The sequence below is a fragment of the Puma concolor genome, chromosome A1 (genome assembly GCF_028749965.1).
Source record: "Puma concolor isolate L17-30 chromosome A1, mPumCon1.1.hap2, whole genome shotgun sequence".
NCBI classification, from domain to species: domain Eukaryota; kingdom Metazoa; phylum Chordata; class Mammalia; order Carnivora; family Felidae; genus Puma; species Puma concolor.
In genome coordinates, this window is record NC_141667.1 from 213,068,754 (window position 1) to 213,089,600 (window position 20,847).

At 40.2% G+C, this 20,847-nt stretch overlaps 2 protein-coding genes across 20 annotated transcripts in view; one reads left to right on the plus strand and one right to left on the minus strand.

The window, feature by feature from the left end:
• Positions 1 to 6,769, minus strand: part of MTRF1 (mitochondrial translation release factor 1) — a 64,085-nt gene extending 57,316 nt beyond the window's left edge. For 2 of the 6 annotated variants that reach the window (XM_086711291.1, XM_086711307.1), the window contains exon 1: positions 6,144 to 6,281. The gene's annotated coding sequence lies outside the window, so the exon portion shown is untranslated. Of the gene's footprint in view, positions 1 to 6,143; positions 6,286 to 6,651 lie in introns of those variants that run through there. The other 4 variants (XM_086711286.1, XM_086711274.1, XM_086711280.1 and 1 more) reach the window with 3 other exon arrangements.
• NAA16 (N-alpha-acetyltransferase 16, NatA auxiliary subunit) overlaps positions 6,337 to 20,847 on the plus strand; it is a 66,989-nt gene continuing 52,478 nt past the window's right edge. For 6 of the 14 annotated variants that reach the window (XM_086711116.1, XM_086711152.1, XM_086711134.1 and 3 more), the window contains exons 1-6: positions 6,337 to 6,669; positions 11,653 to 11,737; positions 13,566 to 13,670; positions 15,524 to 15,681; positions 17,740 to 17,874; positions 20,464 to 20,617. In XM_086711116.1, the coding sequence (XP_086567242.1) occupies positions 6,616 to 6,669; positions 11,653 to 11,737; positions 13,566 to 13,670; positions 15,524 to 15,681; positions 17,740 to 17,874; positions 20,464 to 20,617 (691 nt within the window). In that variant the 5' untranslated portion in view covers positions 6,337 to 6,615. The other 8 variants (XM_086711145.1, XM_025924338.2, XM_086711189.1 and 5 more) reach the window with 8 other exon arrangements.

Consider the following 20,847-nt stretch of genomic DNA (forward strand, 5'->3'; position numbering starts at 1 on the left):
GTGAAGTCTTATGATTTGGAGGCAGGGGGATGGGAAAAAATGCTGATTCTCCCCCCACCAACTCCTATGGTACATGCAGAGAGGAAGATGAAAAATGAGAGACAAAGTCCTTGGTGAAGGGTTGGGTAGCAGTTAAAAGGAGGAGGAAGAGAGTACTCAGTAAAGGGGTTGAGGATGAAGCCCAGTGGGAAGGTATGGCATAGAGAACAGTGCTACGAGGGTAAGTCTGTTGAAGTGAGATGCCTGGAGGGGTGTAAATCTGACTGGTTTTGAGTGAACTCTTGTGTAATAATGTTTCTGTGCTTATCCAGAGACTTTATTTAAAAAAAAAATTTTTTTTTAATGTTTATTTATTTTTGAGAGACAGAGCACAAGCCAGGGAGGGGCAGAAAGAGAGAGGAAAACAGAATCCGAAGCAGGCTCCAGGCCCTGAGCTGTCAGTACAGAGCCCAACATAGGGCTCAAACTCACAGACCGTGAGATCATGACCTGAGCTGAAGTCGGATGCTTGACCGACTAAGCCACCTAGGTACCCCAAACCCAGACACTTTAAATGATGCCAATTCTAGACCCCACCTACTGTTTGTGGGGCCATCAGCAATGGTTTTTACCTAGGGTTCCAAATTGAATTTTGGTGATGAGTGTTTTTTGTTTGTTTTTGTGCCTTATATCTAAATTTAACTTCAAGAATGGGGGGCATGTTTAAACCTGGGTTAGGATGAATGGTCTTGAAGTAGTGGTTCCCAAGTTGATTATACATTATGATCATCTAGGAGGATTTAAGAAAAAAACCCATTCTCCACCCCACCCCAACTGAATCTCCACCCAACCCAACTGAATCCGCCTATGGAGGTAGGATTTGAGCATCAGTTTTATTTTTATTTTATTTTATTTTATTTTATTTTTTATATTTTAGAGTTCTGGAGGTTAGATGTCTGAAATGTGTCTGCAAGACTATGTTCCTTTTGGAGGCTGTAGCAGAGAATTCCTTTCCTTACCTTTCTGCACTATAAGTGCAGACCCCGATGTGGTGCTTGAACTCACGAACCATGAGATCATGACCCAAGCCAAAGTCAGATGCTTCACCAACTGAGCCACCCAGGCACCCCTTGGACATGAGTTTTTTTAAGGATAAGGTGATACAAAAGTGCAGCTAAGTTTGAGAACCACTGCCTTCAGACAACTTATAATTTATAAAACAGAAAACAGTAAGATCAAGGCATAAGAGAAGGACAAAATGCTATGTAAATTCATGGAAAAGAGAGATCAGATCCACTGGAAAAACTTAGAAAGATTTTATGGAAGTCATGACATCTGAGATGAAGGATTTAAAAAAAAAGATTCAGGTATTGAAAAACAATCTCTGATAAAACTATCAGGTTGAATATGACTATGGAATTTAGAAAATACTAGACCGATTATAGCTACTGGTTCCCCTGCAACATAAGGTAATTGTAGGAGCAAAGGGAAAGAAAAATCTGGGAATAGACTTAGTTCTAGACAATGGGGGAGCTATTGAAAGTTTTGATACGACCGAGAGACCCATTTAGAGATATGGATAGAAACATGTCTAGAAACAATGTGCAAAATGAAATGAAGAGAACAGTCTGAAAGTGAGGGACCAGTTACAAGGTTTTTACAATATTTAGTTTTAAGGTAGAGAGGGAATGGAAAGCAGGGGAGGAAAGGGAGCATCGTGACAGATCCAAAATCTGAATGACTAGGCAACTTGGATGTGGGGAATAATAGAGGCCAAAGGTGACCAGAGGATTTTTACTACAAGAGTGCTGTCATTAACAAAAACAGAGAAGGCAGGACTTGGACTGGTTTGATGGGAAGATAACTTTTATTTTTATGTCCAGGTAGAAAATGCTTGGAAGACTTGTAGATGGAGCAGTTTAACAAACAAGTGTAAACAAAGGCTAGGAGATCAAAAGAAGGCTTGGAACTGGAGACACATTTGAAATCTGCTTGGCGTTAGTAATGGAAGGTATGGGAGCAGGAGGATTTATTAATTCTGTTTTGCTGGTGAGTAGGAGGTACTTGATGGACACATTAAAAAATTTTTTTTTATTGTTTATTTATTTTTGAGAGAGAAAGAGAGAGAGAGAGAGGGAATGAGTGGGAGAGGGGCAAAGGAAGAGGGAGACACAGAATCCGAAGCAGGCTCCGGGCTCTAAGCTGTCAGCACAGAGCTCGATGCAGGGCTTCAACTCACAAATTTTGAGATCACGACCTGAGCTGAAGTCGGATGCTTAACCAACTGAGCCGCCCAGATGCCCCTTGATGGACACATTTTATTGCTGATGTTGAAAAAGAAAGCAGAATTGTCTAGACAACCAACATTTAGAAGGAAGAAGAGTTGATGGAGGAACCAGAGAATGACTGGGAAGAGGAAAAAACCCAGGATTTTGCAGGGTCTTGGTGCTCTAAGGCAGAAAAGTCAAGCAGGACAAGGTGGTACACTGTGGGCTAAACTAATCTTTAGTGTTGGCTAGTGGGTAATCCTTAACATGTAAGCTCCATGATGGTAGATGTTTTTGTTTGCTAGAAGATTGTCTGTCACATTGTGCTCAAAAATTATTCAACAAATTAATTCTTGAGATTTCAGACATTTTCAGAAGACTTCTGGAGGTAGAAGCCAAATCTAAAGGAACAAATAGAATTGCCACTTTCCCAGAAGAAACCCCATTCTTGTCCATTTTCTATAGGTAGTCAGGGTGACCTTTTAAGTGTGTGTGTGTGTGTAAGTAGGCTCTATGCTCAACATGGGGTTTGAAATCACAATTTTGAGATCAAGAGTTGCATGTGCTATGGACTGAGCCAGTTAGGCACCCCAGAGTGACCTTTTAAAAAATAAATCATGGCATGCCACTTTCCTGCTTAAAGATGGCTTCTTGCTGAATTTAGGATTAAACCAAACCAACCCAACCCAAACCAATACAAACCACACTGCCTGAGCTGGCCATCCCTGTGCAGCCTGGCTTATATTTTCAACTGAACCATAGGCCACTTTCCCTCTCATATACTACCCTCCAGTCACCAACTTGAACCTGAAGTTCTTACCTGTCCCTTTAATGCCTTGACCATGCCCATCTTGTCCCTGTATTAGGGCACTTGCATGTAATTCCCTTTGGCTAGTATATGCTGGCCCAGCTTTTTTTTTTGTCCCAGCTTTTTACTTGTTAACTTGCTTCTCATTCTTTAGGTCTGTTCACATGTTATCACTTCTCCCAGAGATCATTCCTGAGTACTTGGTTTAAAGTAGTCCTTGCCTTGGGGCGCCTGGGTGGCGCAGTCGGTTAAGCGTCCGACTTCAGCCAGGTCACGATCTCGCAGTCCGTGAGTTCGAGCCCCGCGTCAGGCTCTGGGCCGATGGCTCGGAGCCTGTAGCCTGTTTCCGATTCTGTGTCTCCCTCTCTCTCTGCCCCTCCCCCGTTCATGCTCTGTCTCTCTCTGTCCCAAAAATAAATAAAAACGTTGAGAAAAAAAAAATTAAAAAAATAAATAAAGTAGTCCTTGCCTCAAGCCCCACTCCCCTCACACGACCTTGTTTTCTTTCTTTCCTAGGACTTCCTAGTCTGGAACATCTTGTTTATTTATGTGTTTACTGACAGTCTCCTCCCATTAGAAAATAAGGAGGGAGAAAATGCAAATGGCAGAGGGAACAACCGATGAATAAAAGCTCAGGAGAAGCAAAAGGAGATGCGATCAAGAGTTCCAAGGGAGGAATGAAGAACTCTTGCTTCCTCTAAAACAAGAGCGAGGAAAGTAGACAAGAGCAGACACATTAGGGAATCTGAGGTGTAATGCATTAGGCAACCTGAAGAGTTCTTTTCCCATCAGCCTTTAATTACATGGTTAAAATGGTTGTAGGAATAGCAGCAAATTACTTGATTTTACCTTGTCAGCTGGTTCTGTAAAATATGCTGTGAATACGGGGGTGGAGAGCATCCTTTTCTAGATTCTTTTTTTCTTAGGTCTACTGAGCTTAGCAAGAGAATCACTAGCCCATGTCTTATACGTAAAAAGGTCTTCACAGACATTGTTGCTTTTATTGTACTGTGTGCATAATTCTAAAGGAGGTACACGCTGCCTGAAGCACCAGGAAGCAACATTTGGGTGGATGCCCGAGATGCCCCCAGTGGGGCTTCAGCATTCTTTCTGAGACACAATGGACTGAGATTTATAATGCAGGTGTTTTTTTGGTTTGTTTTCTGGGGGCTTAGAAATAATAAAGCATTACATTCACACAACCTTGCTGTGAAAGGTTACAGTAATGTTATTATAACCTCATTTTCTGTTGAAAGGGGGAAATGAGATTTGCTCCAGACTAAACAAGAAGTCAGTAATAAAAAATTACAGTCCCTCGGGTGCCTGGATGGCTCAGTCAGTTGAGTGTCAGATTCTTGATTTCGGTTTGGTGGTCCGTGAGTTTGAGCCCCACATCAGGCTCTGCACTGACTGGTGCTTGGAGCCTGCTTTGAATTCTCAGTCTCTCTTTCTGTCTGCCCCTCCCCCGCTCGTTCTCTCTCTCTCTCTCTCTCTCTCAAAAATAAATAAACATTAAAAAAAATTACAGTCACTGGCTAATCCAGGCTTTCTGACTTGTGCACGCGTTACATCCTTCACACACTCCAAGGCTTACGATGACAACTACCAGCAACACTATTGGCATTTTCAAGTCTTTGCCTTCACTCCCATCCTAGTATAGACAACCACACTATGCGTGCATTGCATGTCATGGTATATGAAAGGCAGATGAGGAAAATATTAAATATGAGTATTAATAACTACCACTTCTCAGTGTTTGGGATTAAAGGTTTCCTTTGCACTGCTGGGAGGTGCTGGGGAGGCTGTGGGAAGGGGACAGGTTGGCAGTGGGTGGGAAGCTGCAGAGAAGCCTAGGGTCTGTCTAGAACACATAGGCCCTTATGGACCTTCCCCCTTTTAATAAGTCCCTTCCCTATTTTATTTTATTTTATTTTATTAAAATATGTATATTTTTAAGTAATCGTTACACCCAACATGGGGCTGGAACTCACAACCCTGAGATCAATGGTTGCATATTCTACTGACTGAGCCAGACAAGCCCCCTCCTACCCTATTTTGAAAGAAAGACTCCTGGGGCACCTGGGTGGTTCATTCAGTTAAGTGACAAACTCTTGATTTTGGCTCAGGTCAGGATCTCACAGTTCATGAGATCAGACCCCATGTCGGGCTCTGTGCTGGCCGAGCCTGCTTGGAATTCTTCCTCTCCCTCTCTCTCTGCCCTTCCCCAGCTTCTCTCGAAAGAAAGAAAGAAAGAAAGAAAGAAAGAAAGAAAGAAAGAAAGAAAGAAAGAAAGAAAGAAAGAAAGAGAAAGAAAGAAAGAGAGAGAAAGAAAGAAAAAAAAAACTTTCAAAAGACTCCTGTGATAACTTCTCCCATCTCCAACCAACTCAGGCTAGAGGGAAAATCAAATAAGCCTCAAGCCAGCTTTGATTACAGCCTGTTAAATGCAAGTATGCATCAGTCACTCTGTAGTCACACAAATATGCACAAGATTCAGAACATGTGTACATAAATTTACGCATCTAATATTTACATATTCCATAATATTAAACCTACATCGTACGCATGGTTATGCTTGTCATCGATGCATATCCGTATCTTTGTAGACTCACACGTTTCTATCACTGTGCTACTGTTTACATATGATAGTGCCCCAGAGTTGAAGATCCTGGGTTTGAATCCTGTTTCTGTCATTATTATATGGCTTGTATGAAGGGGAACCTTCTGACGAGAAGGTTTTTCACTGACAACGTTAGGTGTTCTAAACTGGGGGCAGTAATTGTTTACTGACACTTCAAACATGCTTTCACATTAGTCCATTTCCAGGCCCACCCAATGACTTCACATACGTTGTAAACACGTCTTTGGTCTGCACTGAAAAGAGAAGCCTTCTCTCAAAGTCTAAGTGAAGGGGAAAGGACGGAAAACAAGTTGGTCCTACAAGACTTTCGTCCTACAAGACTTTACTTTGAGCCCAGCACTGTGTAAAGTTCCTGAGTGCAGAAAAGTCAAAAAGTGAGTGCGGTATAACAAACATTCTCTTGGGCCACAAGCCTAGCAATCGGAGCACAGTACAATCAGTAACTTACGATTTGTAATGAGTCAGGCTGTACTAGGCCCACAGGAAACTTTCATAAAAGATAAACATCACTTGGGGCGCCTGGGAGGCTCAGTCGGTTAAGCGTCCAAGGTGCCGGTGACAGAGGCAACCTAACACTCCGCACACTACGGTCCCCGCCGCCCGGACGCCCCCGCCGCCTCTGGCCTGCGGAGCGCCCCGCGCAGGCGCACGCCGCCCCGCTCTAGGGGACGGGCCCCAGCTGCCATCTTGCCGCGCGCGGGAGCCACCGCCGCTCACCAGTCCGTAGAGCCAGAGTCGAGGTTGTCCAGCCCAGATCGCGTTCCCTTTCCATTGCCAGCCCTGCCCAACGGCCTGCCCAGCCCCTACTCCAGGCCATGAAGTGACCCATCGCCCGCTGCCCGACTCCTAGCATTGGTCCGCCCCGGTGCCCACCCCTGCGGAACGGAGCGCCCGGGCACCCGGTCTCCCCGCCGGCCGCGATGCCGAACGTGCAGCTGCCGCCCAAGGAGAGCAACCTTTTCAAGCGCATCTTGGTGAGTGGCCGAGGCCGCGCTTCCGACCTGGCCAGGCGCGGTGATCGGTCTGGAGGCGGCGTCGCCAACGCGAGCTGGGCTCGGCCCCGGCTCCGTTCTTTGTTTACCTCCGAACCTTCTCGACCCGACTCCCCGCCTCGGCCGGCCTCCCCCTGCCCCCGCGCGCTTCGTCTCGCTGCGTCTCTCGCTGCACCCCCGCCGCGCTCCGCAGTACCTTTGGGCCGGGACGCGTCGGCCGGGAGTGGCCCCCTTGGCCTCTGCGGCGCTCTGCGGCCAAACTCACGACCTCAGCCCTACCGATCCTCCCGTTTGTTTCTTTTCCCCTTGGCCAGGTGTGTTCGTTCACTGATTCGTGCTTAACCTATTGCACAGTGCACGCTGATACCTGCTAAAGAGGGGGCGATCCTCTGGTGCAGTGGGGCTCCGACTTATACCAGTTACGGGAAAACTAAATCCTAGGAGGCCAAGCCTCCCTTTTAGAAAGAGTTTTTGTTTTTGATGTGCCGTACTTACCCCCTTTGGAAGAGACCAAGTGACTTGAACTGCATTTCAAAGTCAAAAGTCGAACACAGCTCTTTGGTCTCTTTTAACTTATTCAGGCCCTGCATTGGCTAAGTCGCGCCGACTGGCCGATTTCACACTTGAGGGGAGCCTTTACTTTGTTTCCAAGCAGAAACCTGAATAGGACCCGGAAAGAGATGACTGCTGCCCAGACGGGAGAGCTTTCCGTGGGTTCTGTGCCAGTGTCCTTGGTGCCTTCAGTTGTTTCCCAGGGCCATTCTTCCAGGGAGGAGAGGCAACATGCCTTTGCCTTTCTCATTGTGCGCTGGAGACTGTAGATTTTAAACTGATATTGTAAATAGTGTCTTTTCTAGTGTATCATTTCATCTGAAAATGAGTGTTTAGATTTTAAGAGTGAATTTATTACTTAGAGCTTGTGTTACTTACATGACTTACATGGTAAGTAAGTTGTTGCTTACCTTTACTATAAATAAAATCCTACCTTTAGAATAGTTTTAAGCATTATCAAGGTAGGTTAGAAGGTAAGAACTCATATTAGCTGTTCTGTTTCAAGCCAATAGAATCTTCATGCTTCTTCAAAATGTTAAAAAGATACATAATAGATGGGATTAATATTTTAAGTCTTAATTTTACGTGGTACTTAGTGTTGCGCAAACAATGAGAGACAAGTGTAAAAACAAAAAATTCTAATTACAGTATTTTGGCAGATTGCTTCCTTGGGCCTTGTATATATTTTTTGTTAGTTTAGTTTTCATTTATTTCCATACCCTTATCACAGGATGGATTTTGGAGAAGTGAACTTTTTGACCCATTCAGGTTCATCTATAAGTTGTTAATTGGATTTAAGGACATTTGGCATTATACCTAAAAGATGACAACACTTATTTTCACTCTATATGGATATTTTCTTGTTCCAATCGTGTTATCAATAGATTATAAAAAAACAATTATATGATTTATTATACTCTAGTTACAAAAAGTTATAGCTGCTGAATTAACTTTATTCCTAAATAAATTGGGAAATGCTAAACATGTTCTTATCTGGGTCTGTAATATTTACTATAAGGTTACATGAATTTAGGAAGGTGCTGCAAAAGTGAATGATTTTATCATTTCACAGTTGCAATAAATGTGGGTATCATTTTGCTATACCAACTCCATGAACAGTCACAAAATTATTTTTCAAGTTTGGTTGGTGGACCAAAGTGATTTGCCAGTAAATTTTTAAAAATTAATTATGAATGTACTTGAACACATCTGTACAAATTTACCAGCTAGCTGATTACATGTTCTGCATGGCTTGTACATGCCTGTCTTATTCCCCAAACTGGCTATTGGCGTTATGTGTTGTTGAATTTTGGAGCTACTCCATGCATTCTTTTACGAATGAAACAAACCCAGGAATGGTAAGTGACTAAATGTCTAAGGTTCTCTGTCTGGTTAGTAGCAAAGTTGAAACCAGAATCTATCTTTTGTACTGAGTATATATTCCTTACCAAACTTAATGCTTTTCTTTAACCTGTGTATTTAGATACTAGAGACAGACTACCTGTTTTTTTGTTTGTTTTTTTAGAGCTTATTTAGAGAGAGAGAGAGAGAACCAGAGGGGGAGAGGTGGGGCGGGCGGGCAGAGGAGCTGAAGCAGGATCTGTGCTCCCAAGCAGAGAACCTGATGTGGAGCTCTAACTTATGAACCGGGAGATCATGACCTGAAGTAGTAAGTCATCCAAGTTCGATGCTTAACCGACTGAGCCACCCAGGTGCCCCCAGACTACCTGGTTTGAATTATGGCTCCCACACTTACTAGCTCTGTAAATTCAGTAACCATGTGCCTCACTCTCGCCATCTGAAATGGAGAGATAACCTCATAGGTGTTCCTGGGATTTAAATAAGGATTAAGTGAATGGTACCTGACACTAGTAAATGCTTCCAATAAGTATTAACTATTATTATTGTTGTTATTGGTAATACAAGTATTAGTATTTCCAGATCACTTGTTAAGTCAGAAAAAACCTGTAATATTTCTTTTTTTCCTGTTCCCTAGTGGTTCCTTCTGCTTGTGTTTTTCTTGTCATTTGTCAGATGAACTCCTAAAGTCAAACTCAGATTATTTTTATTTTATTTTAAATATTTTTGGAATAGGGGATATATTCAGATGGTTCAAAATTCAGATTTGTCTCCCATCTTTGTCTTCCAACTAAGTTTCCTTCCCTAGAGATGATCAAGAAACCTCAAGTTATTATTATTTTTTAAATTTTACTTATTTATTTTGGGAGAGAGAGTTGGGGGGGGGCAGGGAGAGGGAGAGGGAGAGAGAGAGAGAGAGAGAGAGGATCCTAAGCAGTGCAGAACCTGACACAGGGCTCGAATTCACAAACTGCAAGATCATGACCTGAGCTGAAATCAAGAGTTGCAGGGCTTGAACTCACCAACTGTGAGATCTTGACCTGAGTTGAAGTCAGGAGTCAATACTTAACTGACTGAGCCACTCAGGTGCCCCAAGAAGTCTCAATTTAAACATTTTCTGTGAACACTTTTTTAATTCTCTCCACATCCCACCCCTGCTGCATAGATTAACCACTTCCTCCTTCCTTCCTGGTACTGTTTTGCTTTGAACCTTATAGACTATATGTATGTATTTTATTTCATTTTAAAATTTTAAAACAACGTTTATTTTTGAGAGAGAGAAAGAGAAAGAGAGAGAGAGAGAGAGAAAGAGAGAGAGAGAATGAGTTGGGGAGGGGCAGGGAGGGAGGGGGACAGGGGATCAGAAGCCAGCTCCGTGCTGATAGCAGAGAGCCCTATGTAGGGCTTGAACTCAAGAACCGTGAGATCATGACCTGAGCCAAAGTTCAACACTTAATTGACTGACCCACCCAAGTGCCTCTTATTTATATTTTTTAGTATACTGTATTTATTGAGCACTTCTAATTTGTGTAGACTCTGAGGATGCAGCGTTTAAAATAGACAAGATCTCTGTTCTCATGGAGGTTATACAGTATGGTGAAGAAGACAGACACTAAATAATCAAATAACAATTTCAGGGAATGATAGTGCGGTGTAGAAAATGGAGTAACATGATAGAGAGTGTATGTTTTGGGTGGGGGGGGTGGGAGACTGGCAGTGTTAGAGTGGTCAGGCAGGTGACATGTGAGATTCCACTAGTAAGGAAGCTCTGGGGAAGAACATTTCACGTGTAGAAGGAACACGTGCAGAGGCCCTGAAGTGGGCATAAACTTGGCATGTTGAGTGCTGGAAAGAGCATGCATGGCAGTTTAAATGAGACATGCCTGTCTCACTTGGAAGATGATGAGATGTTCATGTGATCAGTGGCTGTGGTGGACAGTCGCTGGTTACTGAGCCTGGCTGGTGGCACTTAGGTGTTGCTCACACATGTATTAGACTAGTGACGGAAAGATCATGGTCTTTGGAGTCAGACCAGAATTTGCAAGTACGCTGAGCCACTTATAAACAAATTTTATGAACTCTTACATTTCAGTTTCTATGTCTGTAGGGAGGAGGTAATGACACCTACCTTAAGGAATACCTATGAGATATAATAGGTTTTGTATGGACATACAGTAGTTGCTCGTGTGTGTGTGTGTGTGTGTGTGTGTGTATGCATGCCTTGGTTTCATTTTTTTTTAATGTTTTTATTTATTTTTGGGGCAGAGAGAGACAGAGCATGAGCAGAGGAGGGGCAGAGAGAGAGGGAGACACAGAATCTGAAGCAGGCTCCAGGCTCTGAGCTGTCAGCACAGAGCCCGATGTGGGGCTCGAACTCACAGACTGTGAGATCATGACCTGAGCTGAAGTCAGACGTTTAACCGACTGAGCCACCCAGGCGCCCTGCCTTGGTTCCATATTTGAAGTGGCACTAATGCAGTTTCTGGTTTTTTTCTGTGTTGTTATCACATATTTTTTGCTTTTGGATTTGAATTTTTACGAAATGTAGCAGTGTTGGTTGGCAATTAAATTCCCTATTTTTATTTGTATTTTTTTTAATGTTTATTTTTGAGAGAGAGAGAGAGAGAGAGAGAGAGCAAGTGACGGAGGGGGAGAGAGAGAGGAGACAGAAGATCTGAAACAGACTGCACTGACAGCAGAGAGCCCTACACGGGGCTCGAACCCATGAACTGCGAGATCATGATGTGAGCCGAAATCAAGAGTCAGACGCTTAGCCAACTGAGCCACCCAGATGCCCCTAAATTCCCTATTTATTAAGTATTTTTTTTTCCTTTTCTTCTATAAAAGTGAAAATACTCATACTAGCACAACTTGGTAAGGAGTAGTTTACGAAAATATACTTCATGCTATAAGTGATTTAAATTGGTATAAAACCTTCCCATTGTATATATTTTAAACCTACTTTTGGATCTTAAATTTAGAATTTATATAATGCAAAGAAAAGTTGCTCTCTCTTCATTTCATTAATTAATTCTTGTTCATATTTCTTTACAGAAATGTTACGAACAGAAGCAGTACAAAAATGGCCTCAAGTTTTGCAAGATGATTCTTTCAAATCCAAAATTTGCTGAACATGGAGGTATTGCCTCATCTATGAGAGACTGCTTTGGGGAACTGTAATTCCAAAATCAGACAGATAGGATTCCTAACAGTGAAAGAATACTTCCAGATTCCATGCCTTGTAGCTCTCTATTAGAGTATATAAACATTTTTGGTTATGTGTCTTACCAATCTTATTCTAGGTCACTTTCCTTTTATTATGCTTAGGTGTATGCACAGTCTTTGCTTTCAGATAAGTGACTGGTTGATCTGTTGGGGAATAATTGGAGTATATAACAGTACTTTTATAGATGTCATTTCATCTATTACTTTGAATAGGACTTAAATTTATACTTTGATTTCTTGTCTGAAATGAGGATCATATCTGCAATACAGAAGTAGTATAAAAATAGTCAGATGTATTTTATTCTTTGGTAGATGTCTTTTGTATATATATGCTGACCTTTCTATATAAATACTTAAATTAGATACTATTGATTTACCATTAAATTGTTTATCTTGAGTTGTTAGCAGGGTGTTAATAGGTCTGTATTTGCTTGTCTCATCCTTTTTCACTGGTGACCAGTGTTTATTTAAAGGATGGATCAGGTTAGACATGCAAGTTATGGTCCTACAGCAGAGCACAGCTAATTGGAATCTCTGAATATTAGACGAGGGTAACTCTTGAGACCATCTTCTTGAGAAAATAGGCTAACTCTGCTCAGCTTTCGAATAACATTGAAAACATTCTTTGAAGGAAATGGAAAGAAGTCTTCATTTCATAGAATTTTAAAAATGTAAAGCTTGTTTTCAAGTTTTTTTCTCCATGGAACCCTTATCCAAAGTGCAACAGGTGGAAAAAACAGATAAATGTGTATAAAATGACAGATAAATGAAGATGTTTGTAGGGGTCTGACTGCTGAATCACTGTGTTCTGAAAACCAGAGTCCACAGATATCATTTGAAAACCATTGTTCTTGTCTAATTCCCTGCTTGTGGATTTATTCAGAGAATCATTTCATTATAAGCCGTCTTTCATTAGCTGCCTTAAATATATTCTTGGGTTGCTACTCCTTCACCAGTCTTATACTCTTGAAATGCAAACTGATATTCCAACTAGAATTAGTTGGAATAAACTTGTGGCCAAAAATAAAGTGTGTTCCAATACTGAATAGGCTTATTTTTACATTGCATACATCTCTTTGCTAAGGAAGATTGTTTTTGTGGGGTGTAAATCAGATGGTGGATAGAAGTGCTCTTGGATGAAAGCTGTGGAGCCACTGTAGTAGAGTTAACTCAACAGGACTCGGTGCCTACTGTGTTACCTTTTCTCAGCAGAATAATCTCAACCCCCTTTGTACAGTCTTCTAAAAGGCAGAAAGCATTGTAGGAGTCCTAGCCTAAGGGATTTCAGTCCCTAGTCCTCAGTCGTAGTCTAAGGGATTTCAGAAAAGGATTCAGGCTAAGCTTCAGTAAATACTTAAATGTAGTTTTACTTTTTGTATTGGAGAGAAGTTTCTTTTTATTTATTTATTTATTTATTTATTTATTTATTTATTTATTTATTCAATATATGGAATTTATTGTCAAATTGGTTTCCATACAACACCCAGTGCTCATCCCAAAAGGTGCCCTCCTCAATGCCCATCACCCACCCCCCATCAACCCTCAGTTTGTTCTCAGTTTTTAAGAGTCTCTTATGTTTTGGCTCTCTGGAGAGAAGTTTCTAACTATGTGACTAAAAAGACAAATAATGTAAGCATTGGCAGATATCATATTAAAATAGTACTAAGAGCTAAACAAAATAAAATAGTGCTAAGAGAATATGAATTCTTTGTGCGTAAATAGAGGTTAAAAATATTTTTCAGAGACTTTGGCTATGAAGGGATTAACATTGAACTGCTTAGGAAAAAAAGAAGAAGCGTATGAATTTGTTCGTAAAGGACTTCGTAATGATGTCAAGAGCCATGTCTGTATCCTTTTGCAATAATTGAACTTTATTATTTCATTTACTTTCCATTTAGTAGGGTTTTCTAATTCAGAAAAAACAGACCTTTACTATGGAAAGTTTTGCATAGAAGAAAGAATTCAATGAATTCTGTGTACCGTTACTCAGCTTCAATAATCATCAACATTTTGTAATATTAGTTTCTTCTAGTCCCCATCCCTTGTTTATTACAGCTGGTTGAAAGAGAATCCCTGTACAGTATGTATTCACTTCAGTTGTGCTTAGTGTGAGAGAAAAGGAACTGATACATGACTTGAAACCCATTTTTGTCTTACATATCCATAAACCTGTCATTCCAACTGACTTGTATAGTAAAATTAGTGTTCTTTAAACTTTGTTTTAGACATTTCGGAAGAAAAATTCAGAAACACCCTGTTTTAAAACAGAGTTTATTTATTAGTATTGAGTATGATATTGGTTCTTCAGTTTGGTTTCTGGTGCACAGGGACAAAGCTGGTAACTTCACTGGATACTTACTGTATTTTTCATTGGCTGATATCTCAGTATGTGAACAGACAAAAGTACTTTTTTTTTAAAGCTTTTTTATTTTTATTTTTATTTTTTATTTATTTATTTTTATTTTTTATTAAAAAAAATTTTTTTTTAACGTTTATTTATTTTTGGGACAGAGAGAGACAGAGCATGAACGGGGGAGGGTCAGAGAGAGGGAGACACAGAATCTGAAACAGGCTCCAGGCTCTGAGCTGTCAGCACAGAGCCCGACGCGGGGCTCGAACTCACGGACCATGAGGTCATGACCTGAGGTGAAGTCGGCCGCTCAACCGACTGAGCCACCCAGGCGCCCCTTTATTTTTATTTTTTTTAACGTTTATTTATTTTTGAGACAGAGAGCATGAATGGGGGTGGGCAGAGAGAGAGAGAGGGAGACACAGAATGGGAAGCAGGCTCCAGGCTCTGAGCCATCAGCCCAGAGCCGGACGCAGGGCTCAAACTCACAGACCGCGAGATCGTGACCTGAGCCGAGGTCCGAGGCTTAACTGACTGAGCCACCCAGGCGCCCCCAAAAGTACTTTTTAAGGATGGGTCATCGAAACTGACTTTCATTTTTGTTTGGCTAATCTGTGTGCTTATTCACAATCTTTTCACATGTTGCCCTTGGATCTTAATATTTTATTCATCTAGGTATTGGCCAGTATTGAACATCAGTAGTCTAAGTAGTGTTTTCATGTATTTAGCTTAGGGTTCTCTCAAAATACTAAATACTTATTTCTTTATCTCAGTGCCTACCCCAGAATGAAGAGAAAGGGCATGTAAGTATGATAGTTTTTTTTGGCTCTAAGATATGCTCAGACTTTAATTTATAGTAAATAAAATTTTGTGGTTGTTAGTGTCACTATTGAATTAACTGATGGTTACGTGTTGTTTGAGAATTGATTGACTATAAACTAGATTTAAAAGATAGTTGGCAGCTTTTGTGTGTATAGTAATGAAGCATCAGTAAGTATTGAGGTGCTGGGGTGAGGAACTAAGGGGGTAAGAGGTAGGAAACGTGAGGAATTTTTACCAAGAATTTTCTAAGGTTACATAAATACAATGGAGAATTCCAAACACGTGTAAGTGGAGAGCATAGACTAATGAACCCCCATCACCCAACTTTAATAATTTAACAGTTGTCAGTCAGGACTAATCTGGTTTGATCTCTTACCACCTGCTCACTGTCCCCCTCCCTCTGACCCCAGATTATTCTGAAGTAAAATCCAAGACAACTTACCACTTCGTTAAGGTAAGCTTTATATTAGATATGTAGCATAGCATATTTTAGTATCTGTGAATGTCTCTATTTCCTTAACTTAGTAGGTTGGCATGTTTATGGACTCTTGCAACGTTCTGATAAGAAGTATGATGAAGCTATTAAGTGCTATCGAAATGCCCTCAAATTAGATAAAGATAATCTACAAATTTTGAGAGATCTCTCTCTGTTGCAGATTCAAATGAGAGACCTTGAAGGTTATCGAGTAAGTACTTTAGTCTTAAGTGTACGTGTTCTTACAACAGACATAATTTGAAAACATTTGGGTTCAGAATGATATGAGCATAGGCCAAGACTATATAGATTTGATTGTTCATTATCATCTATAGCAGAAGGGGAAAGTCACCTGAGACATTCTTCCCCAGTTAATAGTTGTGGAACTACATAGTTAATCATAAAAAGAGGGTAACTGTTTATTCATTTAATGCTTTTTAAAAACTAGACTACCTCCTATGTGCAAGGACTACCTCCTATTTACAGTTTTGGTAAACAAAGCTTTTATAATTGAAAGCTAAATGTAGGGATTAATTAGCTTTCTCTGTTATGGATTAGTAAATATAAAATGATGTGGCAGGATTGCTATAAAGCAGTCTTTCTCTGGTCCAGACCTCTTCATACTGGCACCTTCCAATCTGCTGGGTATCTCCATGTGCTTACTCCATTGAGTACCCTGACTTCAGTATGTCCACAATGGAATTCTCTCCCTTATATGAAGGAGACCACCAACTCTTAACATTTCTCTTTAAATAAATTAAGTTCTTTCATTTACTTTTTACTTTTGTCTTCTACCATACAAATCCTTATACCCTGTGCCTAGATTTTTGCAGGTTTCGAGCATTCTGCTGAGCTTAATAAAGGTATCATTCTTCCAGATCATGATTTTTTCGTTTAGCCTAGGTGCGGTGGGAGTTAAAATCAGTTATCCATAGGAATGAGGCAAGGAAATTATTGGCAAACCGTGCTTGCTAAAAGGGGTAGTGAAGATACAAGAGCAGTGGTTAGAAGTGAAGGACCTAAGGAACCAGAAGTACTGGTGGTTTCCCAGAACAAGGGTAGGAATGTCACTGAATAAGAGTGTTGGCCAGAGAGTGAGATCTCTGAATTTATGATTTCTGGGTGGTAGTAAGGTCTAGGGTGTGGTTGCAGTAAAGTCTCATGGGTCCCTGAAGTGGGGTAAAGGAGATCATTAAAGATGAGGAAATCCTGATTCTAAGACAATAGCTTGTTTTGGATGGGTGATCCACAGTGTTGCATTTGCAGCAGGATAGTGGCAGGATTTGGCAGAGAGAAGAAAACTGACCCAGACTTTAATGAAGAAAGGAAGTGACAGAAACAGTGGTGAAAAGGAGAGATGGGAGTAACACAGCTTAATTTCATGTGCCTAAAATGAACCAGGCACACAAGGGGAGAGGAGTGATACTGTCTAAGTCGTTTGCTCAAAGATCTTTTTCTTGAAAAGACTGATCATGTTCTCCTTGTGACATATAGTGTGGATGGACTCACTTGGCACCTATTCCAACAATAGAAGCTAAAAACACTACATTTTCAGAACTTCATTGCAGCTAGTGTTCTTCGTGAGACCCTGTTTCCCCACACAGTTGTACGCACCTAAAACTCAGAGTCAATACGAGCTGTGAAGGGGTGGGGGCTGTGTAGGAAGGTTGTATTTTGTGCTAGTGAAGATATCTGGATTCTTCGGGGTAGCCCTGGTGGAATTTCTGGGGTTTTCTCCCTAATGTCTTACATTATTATTACACTGTCTTCAAGTGGCAGCAGTGTTCTGTTAGAAAATTCCAGGCTGATGTTTGAGTGTTTGCTTAGGCTTTGTCCACCCTGCTTCTGGAGCTTCTTGTAACAATGTGAATACATTATAATTTCACACAGTGATTTTATAAACAGCAGAATTTAGTTTAATAAAAAGGTATCTTAGTCTCTCTTCAAAGATGTTTAGTTACCAAAAGAAATATGCATTATATAAAAGTAATTTTATAAGGCAACCCAAAAGCATGGGCCCCAAGAATAGCTTTTTAGTAAAAGCTTTACAGTGAGCATTAACAGAGTATTGTAGAACTTAAGTAATTTAGATAAGAACATAAAAACTATTTCTATTTTATTCAGGAACTGATGTTTATTCCTTGAATTCATTAGAAAGGAATTAAAGGCATTAAATTGTTTTCTTACAGCTCTGTGTTGAAATACAAATATTTTAGAGACAGTTAAAGTGAAAAGAGAAAAAGACAATTTTTAATTATTTTTTTTTTAGGAGACAAGGTATCAGCTTCTTCAGTTGCGCCCAACGCAGCGTGCTTCCTGGATTGGATATGCTATTGCATACCATTTGCTGAAAGATTATGATATGGCACTAAAACTATTGGAAGAGTTTAGACAAACTCAGCAAGTAAGAACTTCATTCTTACATTTTCTCCTACCCACACAAACTAAAATAGTTGACTTCTATATTGCCCCGATTCTCAATTATGCATTAAAGTCTTTGGGACCCATGGAAAAACTTAAAAAATTTTTGAAATAATTGGAAAAAATTAAAATACAGAATTCTTTTTTTTTTTTATGCTTATTTATTTTTGAGAGAGAGAGAGAGACAGAGTGTGAGCAGGCAAAGGGCAGAGAGAGAGGGAGACACAGAATCTGAAGCAGGCTCCAGGCTCTGAGCTCAGCACAGAGCCCAATGCGCGGCTTAAACTCACAGGCTGTGAGATCATGACCCAAGCCAAAGTTGGACATTTAACTGACTGAGCCACCCAGGTGCTCCTAAAACACTGAATTCTTGATAGAGAATAAATATTATGAAAAATTCTGTACTCTATTATTTTGATGATATTCAAATGACTAAAGAAAAGAATACATAAAAATGAAAATAGTTTTGTGATTACAGAATTATTCCTCATACATATAGCTTTATGTTTTATGTAAATATGTTAATACATTTTAATACACATGCAAAGTAGAAAAATGCAAAAAATATATACTATGCATTATTAGATAAATAGATGCTAACATTTTGCCACACTTTCTCCAGATTTTATTATTTTTTAAAGAAATATTTGGGGCGCCTGGGTGGCTCAGATGGTTGAGTGCTCAGCTCTTGATTTCGTCTCAGGTCATGATCCTAGGGTCATGGGACTGAGCTCCGCATTGGGCTCTGCACTGAGTGTGGGGCCTGCTTAAGATTCTTTCTCTCTTGGGGTGCCTTGGTGACTCAGTCAGCTAAGTGTCCGACTCTTGGTTTCTGCCCAGGTCATGATCTCACAGTTTTGTGAGTTTGAGGCCCACATCAGGCTCTGTGTTGTGGCAGGGCGGAGCCTGCTTGAGATTCTCTCTCTCTTCCCTTGCTCTCTGATCCTCCCCCACTTGGGATATCTCTGTCTCTCTCAAAATAAATAAACTTTAAGAAAAAAAGATTCTCTCCCTCTGCCTCCCTCCCCTGCTTGCATGTGCATACTCTTTCTCACTCTCTCTAAAAAAACCTTAAAAATTTATAAAGAAAGAAATACTAGAGAAGTAGTTACAAAGTTCTCCCACATCCCTAGAGGTAGCCGCTATTCTGAAATTGTTATAGATCATTCCTAGTCACGTTTAGGTTATATATAAGCCCATAAAAATTACAAACTGTTACTTTGTGTATTTAAAAGTTGACAGAACAATATGCAGTGTTTTCGCATCTTGAGACATATCTGTGTTGATACATGTAGGGCTAGTTTATCCATCTTTTTTAAAAAAATGTTTATTTACTTTTGAGAGAGAGAGAGGGAGGGAGGGTGGGGGGTGGCAGAGAGAGAGGGAGACAGGATCCAAAGCAGGCTCTGTGCTGACAGTGGAGAGTCCAACGTGGGGGCTCAAACTCACAAGCCATGAGATCATAACCTGAGCCAAAACCAAGAGTTGGATGCTTAACCACCTGAGCCACCCAGGTGCCCCAAGTTTATCTGTTTTTAACTGCTATTTGGTATTTCATTATATAAATAAGCCATAGTTTATCAATTCCACTTTTTCCTTATGCCAATACCACACTATCTTGATTACTGTTGCTTTATAGTATATTTGAAATTTGAAATGCATGTCCTCCCACTTTGTTCAAGATTGTTTTGGCTATACAGGGTTTCTTTTATTTCCATTTGAGTTTTAGGATTAGCCTGTCAATTTCTGCAGAAAAGCTTGCTGAGAGTTTTATATGGATTGCATTGAATTTGTAGACCAATTTGGAGAAAATTGCCATCAAAACAGTATTGAGTATCCTGACCCATGCACAGGGTTTAGAGTGTCTCCATTTATAATAGATTCTTAATTTCTCTCAGCATGTTATCTTCAGTGTATTGGTCTTGTTTCCTAAATTTATTCCTAAATATTTTGTTCTTTTAGATGTTTTATCATAAATGAAATTGAGTTGTTGGTTTCTAGTATATGGAAGTATAATTGATTTTTGTATTTTGATCATGTATTCTGTCACCCTACTAAACGTTTTCGTTCTAGTAGTTTTTGTTAAATTCTTTAGGATTTTAACCATTTTCATATTCTGTGGGTATAGGATTTGCTGACCTGAATCTTGACTTTGCCATAGGCAGAAGTGCCACCTTTTTGTTTGTTTTAAAGAATGTATTGGGGCACCTGGGTGGCTCAGTCGGTTAAGCGTCCAACCTTGATTTCAGCTCAGGTCATGATCTCATGGCTCGTGAGTTTGAGCCCCACATCGAGCTCTGTGCTGACAGCGCAGATCCTGCTTGGGATTCTCTCTGATTCTCTCTCTCTTTCTTTATGTCTGCCCCTCCTGCTTTCTCTCTCTCTCTCTCAAAAATAAATAAAATAAACTTAAAAAGAATATTAATTTTCTTCACTATTAATCACTCTTCTATTTGTAATTGCTTCTCAGTTGCTTTTTTTAATCTATGTGAGTGACTCTTCCGAGGAAGCGATTAAAGGTGTATAACTGTTTTATATAATTATATAAATAATTTTTGTTAATTTTTTTCAGGTTCCTCCCAACAAAATAGACTATGAATATAGTGAACTGATACTATACCAGAATCAAGTGATGAGAGAGGCAGACCTATTTCAGGAATCTTTGGAACATATAGAAACATATGAGAAACAGATATGTGATAAACTTTTGGTGGAAGAAATTAAAGGTAAGTTACCTGCTTTTTCTTTATCAGTGGCCTCAATTAAAGAAAAGAATAAAAGCTACATACTTTACTCTGCCCTAGTACTTAAATAAGACTTCGTATGTAATAAAAAATATTTTTATTATTAATCTAATGTCTATTAAATTAATCCTCAGAATAATACCATGATATGGTTCGTATATTTCATTTTAGAGAGGAGGGGCTGAGGAATCAGACTGGTTAAGTGCTTTGCC